The sequence below is a fragment of the Stegostoma tigrinum genome, chromosome 13 (assembly GCF_030684315.1).
Source record: "Stegostoma tigrinum isolate sSteTig4 chromosome 13, sSteTig4.hap1, whole genome shotgun sequence".
NCBI lineage: Eukaryota > Metazoa > Chordata > Chondrichthyes > Orectolobiformes > Stegostomatidae > Stegostoma > Stegostoma tigrinum.
This window is the reverse complement of record NC_081366.1, coordinates 25,389,224-25,408,152: the sequence shown is the minus strand read 5'-3', so window position 1 is coordinate 25,408,152 and position 18,929 is coordinate 25,389,224. Positions and strand designations below refer to the sequence as shown.

At 40.3% G+C, this 18,929-nt stretch overlaps 1 protein-coding gene across 1 annotated transcript in view; it reads right to left on the bottom strand.

Moving 5' to 3' along the window:
- The window catches only part of gabrb2a (gamma-aminobutyric acid type A receptor subunit beta2a), a 215,442-nt gene that overhangs the window by 9,502 nt on the left and 187,011 nt on the right, over positions 1-18,929 (bottom strand). The window contains exons 6-8 of the mRNA XM_048543245.2: positions 17,126-17,263; positions 4,572-4,724; positions 3,097-3,338 (exon numbers count right to left, since the gene is read on the bottom strand). Of these exons, the coding sequence (XP_048399202.1) occupies positions 3,097-3,338; positions 4,572-4,724; positions 17,126-17,263 (533 nt within the window). The remainder of the gene's footprint in view (positions 1-3,096; positions 3,339-4,571; positions 4,725-17,125; positions 17,264-18,929) is intronic.

Here is an 18,929-nt window from a genome sequence, read left to right as displayed (position 1 = left end):
CAATTAGTGATGGGCAGTAAATGCTGCCTAGCCAGTGACACCCTCATGATTGAACAAAGGGAAAAAAAAGCAGTCTGAACCCAAAATTCCTTTGAAAAAGAAAGTAGGCAAAAAGCAGGTAATTATAGGCCAGTTACCTTAACTTCAGTAGTGGGGAAAATGCTTGAATCTATCATTAAGGAAGAAATAGCAAGACATCTGGATATCAATTGTCCCATTGGGAATAACCAGCATGGGTTCATGAAGGGTAGGTCATGTTTAACTAATTTGGTGGGATTCTTTGAGGATATTACTTGCATGGTGGACAATGGGGAACTTGTGGATGTGGTGTATCTGGATTTCCAGAAGGCATTTGACAAGGTGCCACACCAAAGGCTGCTACATAAGATAAAGTTGCATGGTATTACAGGAAATGTATTGGCATGGATAGAGGATTGGTTGACCAGTAGAAAGCAAACAGTAGGGGTAAATGGGTGTTTTTCTGACTGGCGGTCAGTGGCTAGTGGTGTGCCTCAGGGATCAGATTTGGGGCCTCAACTGTTTACAACTTACATAGATATTTGGAGCTGGGGGCTAAGTGTGGTGTGTTAAAATTTGCAGATGACACTAAGGTGAGTGGTAGAGCAAAGTGTGCAAAGACACTGAAATTCTGCAGAGGGATAGAGATAGTCTCAGTGAGAGGGCAAAGGTCTGGCAGATGGAGTACGATGTTGATAAGTGTGAGGTCATCCATTTTGGTCAGAATAACAGCAAAATGGACTATGTTTTAAATGGAAAAAAAAAAATTGCAGCATGGAAAAAAAAATTGCAGCATGCTGCTGTACAGAGGAACTTTCCTTTGGGTGTCCTTGTACATGAATCGCTGAAGGTAGGATTATAGGTGCAGCAGGTAATTAAAAAGGCAAATGGAATTTTATCTGCCATTACTTGAGGGATGGAGTTTAAAAACAGGGAGGCTATGCTGCAGCTGTATATGGTCCTGGTGAGGCCACACCTGGAGTACTGTGGGCAGTTTGGTCTCCTTACTTGGGAAGGGATATGCTAGCATTGGAGGGGGTGCAGAGGAGATTCACTGGGTTGATTCCAGCATTGAGAGTGTTGGATTATGAGGAGAGACTGAGCAGACTGGGATTATACTCAGTGGAATTCAGAAGAATGAGGGGAGATCTTAAAGAAACATATAAGATTATGAAGGGAATAGATAAAGTGGAGGCAGGGAGATTGTTTCCGCTAGCAGGTGAAACTACGGTTAGAGGACATCGCCTCAAAGTAAAGGGAAGCAGATGAAGGATTGAGGTCAGGAGGAACTTCTTCACCCAAAGGATTGTGAATTTGTGGAATTCCCTGCCCAGTGAAGTGGTTGAAGCTAAATCACTTAATGTTTTTAAGGCAAGGCTAGATAAATTTTTGAACAGTGAAAGAATTCAGGGGTATGGTGAATGCGTGGGTAAGTGGAGCTGAGTCTCAAAAAGATCAGCCATGATCTTATTAAATGGCAGGGCAGGCTCGAGGGACCAGATGCCTACTCCTGCTCCTAGTTCTTATCTTCTTACATTCTTACATTCTAAATCAAAACACAAACAAATTCTGACCTAAAATGTCACCTCTTCTTTACACTGATAAAATCTTTAGTTCTCTCAGGACAGTGACTTGAAATGAATTTGGGGATTCACATATACATATTAATTACTTAAAACCTTCTAATTGATTGAAGATTTAACAGCATCTTAGGTCTGTTTAATACATCATCATCAGTGGTGTAGCCATTTGATCTTTTACTGTAATTGCTGTGTCTGGTACTACCACTCTCACTAACACCCGAAGGAGTGAGGCTCTGAAAGCTTCTGTTTGCAAATCAGCCTGTTGAACTCTAACCTGGTGTCATGTGATTTCTGACCTTGTCCATGCCAGTCCAACACTGGCACTTCCACATCTTGTCTTTGACAGTGGTATCAAACATGCTCATTGTTAAAAAAAAATCCTTTAATATTTAAATAGAATAAATTGTATTCATAGCCTCACTTTATAGACTTTGCAAGTACTTGGAGCTTATAGTAATTGGCAGATGCTAATCTGTGATGATGATATAGTGTAATATCAGTCATGCAGCACAAATTCTTTAAGTCTGGATCTCAGGCCTGTGTAAACAGGGAGAATGAAGTTGGAGCAAGATGCTTTTTTTATACTGCAGACAGCTTTTACAAAAGATTAAAGGCCTGATTTAAATTCTTTGACAGTGCACAATTCTGTTGATAGCTTGATAATTCCATGGCTTTTTCTTATGACAATCTCAGAGACACTTGACTTCTCCCAAAGATGTCTCTAGACCTACAGATGGATCTAAAAGGTGCTCTACCTCTCCAAATGAGTGCCTTTTGTCAATCAAAGGAATTTTGGCAATGTTGAAATTTCCTTAAAGATCTAAAGCTCACAAGTCACATCTTGCACAGCCCACTTATGAAAACTGGATCTCACTTTTAACGTGTAACTGACACTATGAACAATGAATAAGCAAAGTACAATTGAGCCCTGTTCCAATGGCAGAAATGATAGGTGTCATGCCAGAGTTGTAGGAGTTAGGGAATTGGACATCTGTCTCCATTTTGGCTAAGCTGGAGGCCCTCTCTGTCTTTATGTAAGTTCAAAGTATGAAGTCAGACATGGAGATTTTACTGATGACTGCAGAGTGTTCCATATGAATAATAAGTTACTTATATGCTGAAGCGGTCCATTGCCCTCATACAGCAAGATCTGGACAACATTAAGATTTGGCTGGTGAGTTACAAGTGACAATGTTTGCATCTAGTAGGAGCCAGACAATGAATATGCCCAACATAAGGGAATATGTCTATCCTTTGAAATTCAATGGCATTATCACAATCTATTGCCAAAATTTGACATGTAAGACTTTTTAATTTTTCACAAACAAGTGAATATATGAAAGTATTTAACACCAACTTTTTAGAAAGGTTAATTTTGAGTGACCAGTGGGAGGTGAAACAGAATTAGTATTTTTGAGCAATTGCATTAATCATGTCACTCTTTGAGACATTTCAATTTAACCCTCCACACCCCGTACTTTAAATCAAAAACTACCTTGGCTTCTGCTCTTGTCTTTTCATTGTTGGCTTTTGCTGCTTTCTCTGCAATCTTCTTTTGACGTTGTGGTCCTCTTCCAAAAAATATGTAGTTAACCAGGGCATATTCCAATAGGGCCAAAAACACAAACACAAAGCAGCACATCAAATACATATCAATGGCTTTAACATAAGGGATCTTTGGAAGTGTCTCCCGCAGATGGGTATTGATTGTAGTCATTGTAAGTACCGTAGTGATACCTGCAAGGGATTAAATAATCAACTTTAATGTGTTGTCATCAACATTTATACCTTAATATTTTCATATTAGCCATTAACATTCATAAAGCCAGAAAACTAAGAATATGATAATTTAAATGGTTGCAATCATTCGTTTGCATGATATACAGAAATGTAGTTTAAGTCTTGTATCAAAAAAGATGGAAGCAAGAAAGACAGCTTTTAGAATCTGAAGTGTGGTATAAATTGTCCTCTTTATTGTAAATTTTTCAATAGCTTTGTTAAACTAGTCAAAAAACAAATTGTTGTATCAGGTAGTTTAACGTGAGTTTAAAAAAATTGTTTTTCACACGTTGAAAAACCCACCCTTTGTGTCTGGGAAATGGAAGCTGCCATTTTTATGGATGTAAAAGTGAATTAAAAAATGTATCAATAATAGTATATTTACTACATGACTGTGAAATAGCTGACACAAATTCACCAGTATGACTATTACAAGATGATACGATTAGGATCTAAAATAATTCTAGATACAGACTATTCACAATTTTGTTTCTATTATGGCCTAAGGAAATGGCAAATACATTATTTGACCTGAACTGTGTTCCTTAAAAAACAAAGTTTATCATAATGTTCAATGTTAGTGCTAAATAAAATGCCACAGAATGAGACTGCAGTTTGATTTTAAAAAATTCTAACATAATCAGAGTTCTCTGTATTCCCTAATTTCTTTGAATTGTTATCTGAGAAAGAAATTGTAAATAAGACTATTAGGAATCAGTCTCTTCTGACCAAGTTACTGAATAAAATGTCATGATCAAAAGTAACAGAAACGATTGAAGTTACACTCAGAAATTACCCGGAATATCCAAACAAGAAAAGAAACAGTAAAATGACAACCTGGCAGTACATTTGTGAAATATTCATGCTAGATAATTAAAACATTTAAGAATTATATTTCCATTTATACTTAGAGTGTAAAATGAATGCTCATTTTCAGCAAATTGTTATTACAAAATTTTATTCCAGAACATTTTAAGTTCTGTGTTAGGAAATGATCACACAAAGTAAATAGATAATTTCAGCTGGTTATGAACTGTCTTCAGACTGTTGTTGCAAATTCGAGATTATAAATTATTGCTACTCATTACTTACAAACTGAAATACACTATGCAGAGCAAAGAAATAAACTGTAAGCATTGTACAAAGAATAAATAACAGCATGCTAACCTGCAGGTATTTATAAAGCCATACCTAAAGCAACTCGTGCAGCAGATGCATCATAATTAATCCAGAAAGACACCCAAGAGAGGATAGTGATCAAGATGGAGGGCATGTACGTTTGCAGAATGAAGTAACCAATATTTCTTTTAAGCTTGAAACTGAGGGAGAGCCTGGGGTAAGAACCTGGAGAGAAACAGTATACAAATATTTTAACTTCTGTCAGTGAGCTTAATATTAAGTCTGGAAATGCTTTGTTTGTATTTATCCCAATGAACTAAAAGCACACACATTTCTAACATCTTGATATTCTTAAAGTTTCTTAAATTAGAAACCACATTGTCATTAAGATATTTCTACAGATGATGAATACCTGAGGGCACGGCTTTCTTTAAAGCTGCTTCAGCAACTATGGACTGGATTTTATAGCTCTTTACTGGGCTTGTTTAAAAGAGTGGGATTGGGGAGAGGTGAAGAAGAGGTGGCTACAATGGGGAGAAGGCTTGCAAAATATGTCAGATCCTATCCAACCTTTTTACTATGCAACTCCAATCTATTCCCAATAAGACAGCAGAGTGAGTAAGCCAGCTACTAGCCTGCTTGCCCTTATTCCTTACTTAATTGGTAAATAAGAGCTCCAATTCACCTCCACTGCTATAAAATGCTGGATGATGAAAGGTCAGAATGCAAAGTCTGTTTTTGAAAGGGTTTCTTTCAAAGACCTGAAGGGATGATACAAGAATTAAAAGTGTCCTGTACACATTAAGGCAAATCCTTCCACCCCAACCACCACACCCCCCACCACCCCACAAACAACTTTGTTCCTCCCTCACTATTCTCCATATCAAGAAATACATGAAAAACAATCAGCAAGAGTTTCCATGATTTTTCAGAAGGAGAAGCTAAAATAAGTGTGGAGCTTTGAAGGATGGAACTGGGGAATTGATAATGGGGAACAGGGAAATGGCAGATAATTTCACCAATATTTTGCATCACTCTGCATGATGAAGGACATCATAAGCTATTTGAAAGATGACAGATATTGCTCATGGGAGGAAAGGCAGACAAGTCACCAGAAACTGATATTCTGCATTCAAGGGTTTCAAAAGTAATGGTTGCAAAGACAATGGAGGCACTAGTCGAAATATTCCAGAACTGATTGGGTTCTGAGAAACTTCTAGCAGATTGGAAAACTGCTAATGTGATAAACCTGTTCAAGAAGGGTGGGAGATAGAAAACAGGGTACAGTAGGCCAGTTAGCCTTATATCTGTCTTTGGAAGAATGACAGGACATTTAGGAAAGCTAAATACAATCCAATAGAGTTAACATGGTTTTGTGAAACAGAAATTGTGCTTAATAAATAGGCTGGAGTTCTTGAGCAGATAACAATCAGAGTTGATAAAGGGCTACTGATAGGTGTATTATATTTTGATTTATCAGAAGGCTCTCAATAAAGTGTCATATTATTTTCTAAGAAAGCTCCATGGTATTGGGGTCATGTTTTGCAAATATTGAGCATTAGTTAATGCACAGAAGACAGAGTTTTGATTAATGGGTCTCTTTCAGGTTAGAAAGGTTTATCTAGTGGAGTGCCACAGGATAAGTCTTAGGACTTAAACTTTTACAATCTATATTCTTGGCTTAGAGGAGGGAGCAGCTCATAATCTATCCAAATTTGCTGACAATAAAAAAAAGCTGGTAGGATGCAGATAGGTCGAGTGGGTGAGTAAAAACTTGTCAGATAGTTTAATGGAAGCAAGAGTGAGGTCACATAATTTGCTTGGAAAAATCAAAAGGTAGATGATTTGAATGGAGAGAGGCTCTAAACAAGCACAGCGCAGAGGGATCTAGATGTTCCCATAAAGCTAACAAGCTAATGCAGCAAATAGTTAAGAAGGCAAATGAAATTTTTATTTTTCTTGCTCGGGGTTAGTCTTTATATAAATATATAGGGTTTCAGTGAGGCTATACCTACAGCTTTGCTTCCCATATTTAAAAAAAAAGGATATTGACATTGGAGCCTGTTTAAAAGAGATTCACTAAGCTGATTCCTGTGAAGAAGGAGTTATGAAAAACAGCTAAGCAGGTTAGGCCTTTGTTCATTAGAGTTTAGAAGAATGAGGTGTGATCTTATTAAAACATACAAAATTAAAAGGGGTTTACAAGGTCAATGTGAAAAGATGTTTCCGCTAATGGGAGCTCTTGCACGAGGGAACATCGTTACAGAATAAGGCCTCCCTCATTTAAAACTGACATGTGAAGGAATTTCTTCTCAAAAGGGAAATGATTGAGGAAGAAAATTCTAGACAGTGTTGTAGGGACTAGATTGCTGAAACTGTTTAAGGAGGACGCAGATAGATTTTTGAAGTATTGGGGTCTTTATGAATATGCTGTGATGGCATAAAAGAATTGAAGCCCAGTTAAATTTTCCATGATCTTGTTGAATAATGGTGTAAGCTTGGGGGACTAAATGGCCTATTACTGTTCTTGTTTCTTATGTTCTAGAGGGGAAATCGCAGATGGTTTCCAATGCATGCGCTGCCCTTATCCTTTGAATCTCAGAGGTTGCAGGTTTAGAAGGTGCTGTCAAGGTAAACCCGTTGAGTTGTTGCAGTGTATCTTAGTGGTGGTAAGTAATGCTGCCACTCTGTATCAGTGGTGGAGGGAGGCTACCAGACTCTGACCTGCTCTTGTAGCCACAGCGTTTATATAGCTGTTCCATTTCATTTTCTGATCAACGATAAACTACAGGAATAAAGGATATTCAGTGGTGCTCATGTCTTTGAACATCGAGGCGAGATGATTTGATTCTCTCTTTTTGAAGATGGTTATTGCCTGGTAATTGTGTGATTGAAGAGGTATACTGAGTCAAAACTCCATCACATGCAGGGAATCCTGAGTTTCCAGATTTCCTCATGAAGCTCTGCTCCCCTGACCTATACAGCTTGTCCATGTCAACGTTAAGCAAATATTGCAGGCAGTTATTTATCAGTAACCCTAGATTGAGGGATACATTTTAATGTGTAAGTATTACTGCATCTGTTCATCCATCCTCTTGAACCATATTTCCGGATTCCAGCTTACTGAGTAAAGAAAGTGGAGGGTAGCAAGAGGCCATAGGAATAATTCCAAACTTGAATGACATAATTTAATGTTTCTTTTGAAGAATGTGAGTCTTAATAAATAATTGTTGGTACCCTAGAGCTCATGCAAGATTGCGAAAGGCACAAAAATTTAGGTGAAAAACATTACAAGGATATTGCTTAAAATTGCCGTCTCAGCATTGTGGAACAATCAACTAGAGCAAAAAGGCTAGTTTCTATGTCTAAGTGGATAATACGTCCAACAGTTCACTAGGAAAATAAGATCTAAATGCACTAAACTAAGCTATTTTCGAGATAATGCAAGTTACTTGGATCCTGAAGCATCTGTTGACAGAAATGGGTTTAATTTTGAGCATGATGAGAGGAAATATAAAGCATAGTTAGCAACGGGAATGCACATCCATCCAAATTTCAGACAATATGAAACAATGCTTTACCGTGAAGTCATTAAAAATGCCCTTGACGTTGGGGTGTTTAAGATCGAGCCAGATTTGGAGTGGAGTGGTGTGGATAAAGCTTTAGAAATATGAGGAGTCAATTTTGTGTATTTGGCATCTGTCTTCCTTATAGGTCAAAAAAGACCAATGGCAAAAACAATACTGACTTCCCCTGTTCAGGAGGCTATATTTCCCAAATTTTATCTGCTAATATTTGATCAGCCATCTTCCTAAAATCAGTATGATATCAGAGCAGAATGCTGATTGGAATCAAAGGAAATTGCAATTACTACAATAAGTCATAAAGAGAAACTTTGGAATAGTGTCAGAATTAGGAAGAATGGGGAATCAGAAAAAAAAATGACTACACCTCCTGGGCCTACAAGAAAAACTTAAGCATTTGGATATCTTCTGGTGCTTGGTGTTTTCCCATTAGCTCCATCCAATAAGTGGCACACCAGTTGCCCCATGGAAGCTATTGGGGGAAATTATTCAATGAAACTTAATCAGTATTTTTGAAGAAGATCCCACCTGGTTCTAGCAGGTATCTTGCCTGATTAGAGAAAGTTAAAATGAAGACAATGCAAATAAACTAGGACGCTAGTAGGTATGTTTTAGAGCTGGTTTTAACTGCCTCGTCACCTAGCTTCCGTCCAGCAATTATTAAGAAGAAAACAAATATGCAGTTGGAGACTTAGCATTGTAAAATCTGTGAAACTAGATTGAAGGATTATATCACATTTAATTCAGCATTGACAGCAACACAGCAACATGTAACACATTTAAAATTGCAATTATGACTTGCATTTACTGGCTGAAGAAAGGCCTTATAGACCAGTGATGGAACAAATTATAGTTGAATTTAACTATTTTCACTAAGTGAGGAATAATTGGCAGATCATCAGTTGCTCATTTTACACTCACTCAATTATTCTTTCCACTGAAGTTCTGGATCAGGACATTCCCATTTATTTAACTGATTTCAGTCAAATAGATATTTTTGTATATAAGCTACTTGAATGTTTTGCTTAGATAACAACAATGCAACCTATCTAAGCAACAAGAAAGATATTTATAGACATTAATATGAACTCCGACAGTGCATTAATGATAGTAAAATATTCTCAACATTGTTAGTCTTAAAAACTGCTTTTAAGTTAATTGGACAACACCCAGGTGGACTGGATGCTCATAATTTATCTGAAGCAGATTGTTTTAGAACCTGGCATTCTTTTTTTGTCATATTGGGAGTAGAGAGAGAGAAAGAGAATCATGATGCTGGAGGTCAAGAATGGCTTTGCAGTTCTGGTTCCCCAAGTTCTCCAAATATAATTTGAAATTTAATTTTGCTGAGCCACTTTGGTTCTACTACCCATGAAACTCCCTGACCAATTTTATTGATATCTAAGATTTCTCCACGATACTGTAATCATTTCAGATGAACAGATCAATACTTTGATAAATGTAGTAGTACAGGAGCCATTCAAGTTGGGGGAGTAGTGAAGAATGTAGTATCAGTAGCAGGGAACAGAATAATTAGGAGACAGGCATTGTTCTCTACAGCCGAGGAATAAGAGGTCTAATGGCTATCTTACCTAATTGATGTCATTGTTAAGCATGTCACTTTGGGGCGTGAAAGGAATTTGGAATGAGACTGAAGAATGCAGATATGTTCCATACAGGTGCCAAACATATAGGCAAGCCTACAAGAGATTCTGCCAAGGCAGTATTAATAACTAGGGGCTAACTTAAAAAGACATACTTTTGGATTATTAGTTGAACCACAAACAAATTGGCAACCAGTAAATAAGACCAGGGAGTTGAATACATGGCCAAAGACTGCTGTGGGAGAAATAAGTCGCAAATCATGAGGCGTTGTCTTAATATTGGAAAACAGAGCTCAGTGATCTCATAAACAGTAGATCGAAGCTCTGCAGTATGCATATTCAGTTGTGAATGATGGTGGAGAATTTAAACAATTCTGTACAGGAAGAGGCTCCACAAATATCCCCATCCTTAATGATGGAAGAGCCTAGCACATCAGTGCAAAAGTTAGGGTTGAAGCTTTTGCAGCAATCTTCAGCCAGAAGTGTCAAGTGGATGATCCAGTGGTCTTGAACATTAAAGATACCAGTTTTCAGCCAATTTGATTCACTCCATATGACATCAAGAAACTGTTGGAGGCTCTAGATACTGCAAAGACTATGGGCTCGACAACATTCCGGCATTAGCATGAAGACGTGTGCTTCAGAACTTGCCTGAGCTCTAGCCAAGCTATTCCAGGACAGTTACAACACTTGCATAAACCCAACAATGTGGTAAATAGACCAGTTTTAACTATTTCTGAAGAAGGGTCCTGAGCCGAAATATCAGCTTTCCTGCTTCTCTGATGCTACCTGGCCTGCTGTGTTCTTCCAGCTCCACACCGTGTTGTCTCTGAATCCAGCACCGGCAGTTCTTACTATCTCTGATTGAGATATAACCCCACTACAAAGTCTCTTCTAAGGATGTCTACCCTGAAGAAGTTATCCTCCTCCCTCCTAGAAAGACCTCAGTGGGTCTCTCTCCCACTGCACCCCTCCGGTAGCCTCTTTGGTCCTGAAACTGCTCAACCACATACTGAAGCAAGCCAGGTACTACAGCCACATTGCCTTTCTCAGTATCTGCCTATGGAACCGGATCATCCCAAATGGGCTGCAATCTACATTTAGCCCTTCCCAATTTGGCCCTGAATGTGACAACTGCTACATGCAAGAACATACAGATCCTCCAAAAATGTTTTTCTCTGTGGCTCCTCAAGCGCACAATTTCTGAAGGGTCCTGACCCAAAACATCAGCTTTTCTGCTCCTCTGAAGCTGCCTGGTTTGTTGTGTTCCCTCAGTTCCACACTGTTATCTCTTCAGGACAAATCCAAGCCAGCCAATTAACACCTCATCCATCTATTCTGAATCATCAGTAAAGTGATGGAAGGTGTCATCAGCGCTGCTATCAAACAACACCTGCTCAGCAATAACCTGCACACTGATGTCCAGTTTGGACTCCACCAGGGTTACTCAGCTCCTGACCTCTTTACAGCCTTGGTTCAAACTCACACAAAAGAGCTGAATTCCAGAGGTGTGATGCAAGTGACAGTCCTCGACATCAAAGCCACACTTGATCAAGTGTGATGCCAAGGTGCCCTAGCAAAAGTGGAATCACTGGGAATTCAGAAAACTCTCCACTGGTTGGAATCACACCCGGCACATAGGAAGATGGTTGTGGTTGTCGAAGGTCAGTCATCTCAGCCCCAAAATATCTCTTGTAGAATTGCTCAGGGTAGTCTCATAGGCCCAACCATCTTCAGCTGCTTCATCAATGATCTTCTCTTTATCATACAGTTAGAAGTGGGAATGTTTGCCGATGACTGCACAATGTTCAGCACCATTTGCAACTCCTCAGATCCTGAACCAGTCCACGTTCAAATGCTTCAAGACCTGAACTAATATCCAGTCTTGGGCTGACATGTCCAAGTAACATACGGGCTACAAAATTACCAGGCAATGCTCATCACCAATAAGAAACAATCTAAGTACCATCCCTTGACATTCAAAGCTGTTACTATCACTGAATCCCCTACTATCAATATCCTTGGGATTACCATTGACCAAAAACTCAACTGGACTGCAATATAAATACAATAGCCACAGGAGTAGGTCAGAGACTAGGAGTACTGCAGTAATAAGTCACCATCTGACTCCCCGTTGATTCCAGCAAGGCACAAGCCAGGAGTATGATGAAATACTCACTACTTGCCTGATGAGTGCAGTTCCAACAACACTCAAGAAGCTTGACATTACCCAGCACAATCCAACCAGCTTGATTGGCATCACATCCACAAACAGTCAATCACTTCACCACTGACACTCAGTAGCATCAGTATTATTCACAAGATGCACTATGGCAATTCACCAAAGATCCTTAGACAGCACCTTGCAAACCCCCAACCATCTAGATGGACAAAGGCAGAAAATATGTGGGAATATCACTACTTGAAAATTCCTCTCCAGTGCTGTCATTCGTTCACTGTTACTGGGTCAAATTCTGGAATTCCGTCTCTAAAGACATTGTGTATGCCTACCTACAGCACATGAATTTCAATGGTTCAAGACAGCTCACCAACAGCTTCTCAACTGTAACAAGGGATACAATAAATACTAGCCAGCCAATGATGTCCACATGCCATGACTGAATTAAAACAAACACTGTTTTTGTGGGATAAGTCTCGCTTATACTGTATTAGGATCCATATCTTGACAAATCAAACAGCCAGAATTGAATAGAGGGCTTTTAAACTAAATAATGGGTTAGACGGTTCAAGTGATGAGAAATTTAAATGGTCAATGAAAAAGAACAAGATAATTTAGGATAACAACATGGATAATAATCAGTGTAACAGGAAAGAACTGAAGAGGCACAAAATAGGGGCAGAGTACTGGAAATTGGCAAAAGGCAGAATTAATACCATTTATCTGGGGGCACAAAGCATTCATAACAAAATGAGTGAATTAATGACACAATTAATTAATGAGTATGATATGATAGCGATTACAGAGATGTGGTTACAAGGCAACCAAGGCTGGGTACTGAACATTCAAGGGAATTGGCATTTACTAATTTGAAAGGGCAAGGGAGGAAGAAATAAAATGGACGTGATGTGGCTTTATGAATAAAGAATGACATAAGTGTATTGGGGGCCATGATCTTTGTTAAAAAGATCAAGACATAGAGGTTAGTTGTAGATGGTCATTCCCTGTCACTTGGGAGGCATGAATGTTACTTGCCACTAATCAGCCCAACCCTGGATGCTATTCAGGTCTGATGCATATTGACATAGATTACTTTAATACCTGAGGATTTGCAAATGTCAGTAAACATTATACAATCATCAGTGAGCATTCCTTATGATAGAAGGAGGTCCTCAATGAAACAGCTGAAGATGGTTGGCTTAGTACATTACACTGAGGAGCCCCTGCAGGACTAAGATATATTGGCCTTCCATAAACACAGTAATTTTCCTTCGTGGGTTGCACTGAAGAAGGGTCCAGACCCAAAAGGACAGCTTTCCTGCTCCTCTGACGCTGCTTGGCCTGCTGTGTTCATCCAGCTCTTACCTTGTTATCTCAATTTTCCGTTGTATTATGTATGACTCCAATCAATGTAGAGCTTTCCTCCTGATTTCTATTGACTCCAGCTTTTCTGAAAATCCTTATGTTGTGAAAGCAAGTAGGAACAGGTAATAAAAACCGAAAGAACAATGGATGCTGTAAATCAGGAACAAAGATAAAGTTGCTGGAAAAGCCCAGCAAGTCGGGCAGCATCTGTAAGGAACAGGTAATGTTAGACCTGGTATGCATAATGAGACCGTATTAAACACGATCTCATAGAAAAGAGTCCTCTAAGGAAGCATGATTATAAAACGAAAATTTCATATTCAGTTTGAAGGTCAGAAATGTGGATATGAAACCAATTTGAATCATGGATGACAGACAGTCAGGTTAACTGGGCTGAAAAAGAGGGTAAAATGCAAGAAGGTAGTGACTGACATTTAATGAGATACATCACATGTCTCAACCAGCAAAAAAAGAGTAAAAATAATTGAAAGCAAGAAATTAAAATAAGAGCGAGAAATATTAAAATAGTGACAAATGTTACAAGAAAGTAAGAAAAAAGAAATTAAATAAACAAAATGTTAACTCTACAGTTGGAGAAAGGGAGCCTAATTTTAAATCAGTCCCCACCTCACCATCCTGGATGCTACTTTAGAGGCAAAGACCTTGTTACCTTTCCAACTGCTACAGACCACGTTATAGGATATTTTCGGGCAGGGAGGGGGTGCATGGGATGAAAGTTGCTTGTACTCAGACAACCGATTGAGGGACTAGTATAGAAAGGTGTCGTTCTGCAGGAAAGCGCCTTCCCTACCCGTTGCCGTCCAAATGCCTCCACTGCGAATTTGACTCTTTCCTGCTCGCCATTATCAAAGGCCACAGTGCAGAAGCAGTGACACTACCAGTCCTGGGAAGTTTCTGGCCTTTCATTGGCTCGGAGCTCTTGAGGATGGGATTTCTACTCTATATCAGGTTTAATTCAATGAGAAGCTTGGTGCTGCAATATATGCCTGATTCTTACAAAATTGAGTTGGGTCTGCCGTAGATATTTAATGTGAGATTCCTATTGGTATTCCAGCTGGTGGACAAGTACGCCTATCTGATCATTATTAATTCTGCTGTCAGAATTTAACAGGAAATAGCTAAATGGCAAAATCATTAAACAATTAGCTGGTGGTTTCCACAGTTGAAGTCACTCACAGCATCTCAGTAATAGGAAGAAATCAATGGGCAAGGATAGAGAAACTTAAAAATAATCACTACCAATACAGAAAAAACGTATAGTAGGTTTGCACTCAAAGCTGATGTAGTTAACACTATTTTATTATCGTGTTTAGGCATTTTGATGTGGTTTGTGCTTTTCTTTAAACTTTACAATGAAATTCAGCTGCCAATTCTGTTAACGAATACACTGTTGTAGTCAATTTATCATGTCGATGATGGAATGGATAGGTTGCAACATTTCAGCTGGAATGTCACCAGTCTCAGTTTAGTCATAGTACACTGAAGTGCTCAAAAAGTGATTCATTTGTTTAACCATACTAAACTAGTGTCCGCAATGTATTTTTCAGAGATAGTAGGAACTGCCGATGCTGGAGACTGAGATAACAAGGCGTAAAACTGGATGAACACAGCAGGCCAGGCAGCATCAGAGGAGCAGGAAAGCTGATGTTTTGGGTTTGGACTCTTCTTCAGGGATGTATTTTTCAGCTGTTTTTCAAATACGTGCTTCCAGTGACATTCTAACAAGCCTGAACTGCCATACAAAACTATGACACTGTATAGTCTTTCAGACATGTCTTCTTACAGTCCAAAGATGTGCAGGTTAGGTGGATTGGCTGTGCTAAATTGCCCATAGTGTTCAGTGATGTGCAGATTAGGTGGGTTTACAGGGGGATGGGTCTGGGTGGGATGCTCGGTGGGTCGGTGTGGACTAGTTGGACCGAAGGGCCATTGCAGGGATTCTATGATCTACTATGTTCTGCATTTACTTCCGTTTATTATCAGGGTAGGGAGAGTGATGATCTTTGCAAAATAATTTATTTGGGTATTACATGCAATGAAGACCTTTAAGTTTTTGGAGTAGATTTGTAGCTCGGATTGTGGATGTTGTGGTTGGTTGGCTCGCCGAGCTGGGTTTCTTGTTTTGCAGACATTTCATCATCATGCTTAGTAACATCCTTAGTGCAGCCTCTGATGAAGCGTCGGTATGTTTTCCCACATGGTTTTTAAACTTTGGAGTCCGTTGAGATGAGTTGCCTTACTTCCGGGTTTCCTTCATAGTGGAATGCATATGGGGTCAAGATCGATGTGTTTGCTAATGGCATGTTTCGTGGCGTGCCATGCTTCCAGAAATTATTGTGCCTGTCTCTGCCTAGCCTGTCCCAGGATCTTGGTGTTGTCCCAGTTGAAGTGGTAGTTCTCCTTGTCCATGTGGATTGAGATGAGTGAGTATTGGTCACTTTTTGTCAAAGTATTGACACCGTTGTCATCATTAAATGGACCAAATTATAACAGACACACAAACTTATAAACAACACCCTCACTGGAATAAAATTCACCGGACAGGAGGAGAAGAACAGACAGCTCCCATTCCTGGACATCGTGGTGGAACGAAAGACAAATGGGCAACTCTCATTCCTGGACATCATGGTGGAACGAAAGACAAATGGGCAACTGCAAACAGAAGTACACCGAAAAGCCACACACACAGACCAGGTATTGAACTTCAACAGTAACCATCCCAGCACATACAAACAAAGCTGCATGCGAACACTATTTAAAACACAGCAGCAACATGGAACTACGCCAAGAAGAAAAAGAATACCTCTTCTAGGTTTTCAAGGATAATGGATACCCAAAGAATTGGGTCAGAAGATGCCTACATGAACAGCATCAGAAAGAGACTACATGCCCCAACACACTCATCACACTACCCAATATCAGAAACACATCAGAACTCACAAGCCTCCTACGACCGCTGGGCATCAGAGTGGCACACAAGCCCATGTCAACCCTACCACAACTGCTCACCTGAACCAAGGACTTACTCCTCGCCATGGACAGGACCAATGTCATCTATAAGATCCCCTGCAGAGTCTGTGAGAAATACTACATCGGACAAACAGGAAGGAAACTAACAACAAGAGTACATGAACACCAATTGGCTATAAGAAGACATGGCCAATACGCACTTATCTCAATCCACATGGACAAGGAGAACCACCACTTCGACTGGGACAACACCAAGATCCTGGGATAGGCTAGGCAGAGACAGGCATGAGAATTCCTGGAAGCTTGGCACTCCACGAAGCATGCTATTAAAAAACACGTCAATCTCGACCCCATACACATTCTACTACGAAGGAAACCCGGAAGTGAGGCAACCCATTTTAACAGGCCCCAGAGTTTAAAAACCAGTCTGGAAAACGTCCCGACGCTTCATCAGAGGCTGCACTGAGAATGTTACCAAGCATGGTGATGAAACGTCTGCAGAACAAGAAACCAGCTGGGCGAGCCAATCAACCTCAATGAAGATCTTAATACAATCCAGCACTTGGGTTGAATGAGTGGAATGGATCTCAGACCTGCCAGTTTTCCCCCAGGTCCAACTGCCTTCACAATTCTTCTGGGGTCACCTGGCCCAGTTTCTAATGTAGCATGCCCCTCCTAAATGAAACTGGAAGCATAGACAGACATTAATAAAGCCTGGTTTGTGGAGCCAGGAATCCTCTGGACTCTGCTCACCCAACCCAGTAGCAATAATCCAGGCCAAAGTTTAATGTCTTATATCAAATATAATGAGACTGGGAAAAAAATTTCGTGGTGTCAGCGCAATAAAACTTTGTGATGAGGAATCTGTTGTTCATACATGCATACATATTCTTTGTCGGATACCTGTAGAGAAAACAACATTCTTGGAAATTAGGTGATAGTCAACGATAGAAAACTGTGGCAACTCAATCTTCTCCACCCCTGTCACTGCTCGTGGAGCTCCACGCCAGTAGAACTCAATGTCATCTGTTGTATATCCATCTGGAAAGAAACAGGCAAAACGTCATTGATCACATGCGACACTTTACAAAGTTGAACATTTTATGCCACAATCAAAATCAAACTCCTACAAATAGTATTGAATATAATATTTTCTATCTGAGGAAGGTATTGGGGAATCTACAACTTTAAAGGGCTACAGCATGTTTTAAAAATGTGTAACACTACAGCGAGTTTTGAGAAGATTTGTAGCTCAGGTTGAGGTTCTGGATGTGAGTTTGCTCGCTGAGCTGGAAGGTTAGTTTTCAGACGTTTCGTCACCATTCTAGGTAACGTCATCAGTGAGCCTCCGGTGAAGCGCTGGTGTTATGTCCCGCTTTCTATTTATCTGTTTAGGTTTCCTTGGGTTGGTCCAAACAAACAGACAAAATGGGCCCAAAAACCATAACCACTCTCCCCTACATCAAAGACATTTCCGAAATGACTGCCAGACTACTCGGACCTCTTGGCATAGGGTCGCCCACAAACCCACCAACACACTAAAACAGCAGTCAATGAACTTGAAAGACCCTATACAGACAACAAATAAAACGAACATCATCTACAAAATACCTTGCAAGAACTGTGACAAACGCTACATTGGACAAACAGGCAGAAAGCTAGCCGCCAGGATACATGAACATCAACTAGCCACAAAACAACATGACCCACTATCACTCGTATCCTTACATATAGATGAGGAAGGGCACCACTTTGATTGGGACAACACATCCATCCTAGGACAAGCCAAACAAAGACACGCACAAGAATTCCTAGAATCATGGCATTCCAACCGGAACTCCATCAACAAACACATTGGCTCCAAATCAATCTATCATCCCCTGAGAAAAAGAACAGGAAATGACATCACCAAAGCAGGAAATGACATCACCAACCTAAGGAGACCTAAACAGATAAACAGAAAGCGGGACATAACACCAGCGCTTCATCGGAGGCTCACTGTTGATGTTACCGAGAATGGTGACAAAACATCTGGGAACAAACCTTCAAGCTCAGTGAACCAGCTTACATCTGGAACAAAATAAAGACCCACTCTTCTGTGGACCGAGAGGAGGAGAGCGCTGTGTTGGAGGTGGAAGGAAGACGTCAGGTTGCTGTGCACCCTTGTAACCAGTGGATCTTAATGCTGGCTTCGGCCTAATGCTGGTTCAGGGGAGCAGCCAACCTGCAATGATGGCTGCGGCCAGTGCTTGTGCCCCAGGTCAGGGGGTCCGGAACACCATCCGTGTTTCCGTGAAGAAGGTGCATGAAGGTGCACCTGTGGACCGCACCTTCTTCGTGAAGAGGGTCCTGTTGGGCTGTTGTGAGTTTGCTGCTGCGGACATTTACTGCCTGCAGGATTTCCCCGGAGGAGGTTTTTACGATGTAACCTTCAGGAGTGACAAGCTTTGCGAGCGCTTCCTGGAGGTTTAAGGAGAAAGGAGGTGAGGGCCCCCTCTCTGTATTGACCGCTGTCCCGCTGTTCGTGATGCCAGCGCAGAGGAGCTGTATGGTGACTGTATACATGTACAACCCACATGTGCCAGCAGTTGATGTCCTGACCTTCCTTGGAAGGTACGTGAAGGTGGAAGGGGACCTAACCGACATCATGGACCCCTTTGGCATCTGGACCAGTAAGAGGCAGATCAAGGTGACGCTGAGGATGGGC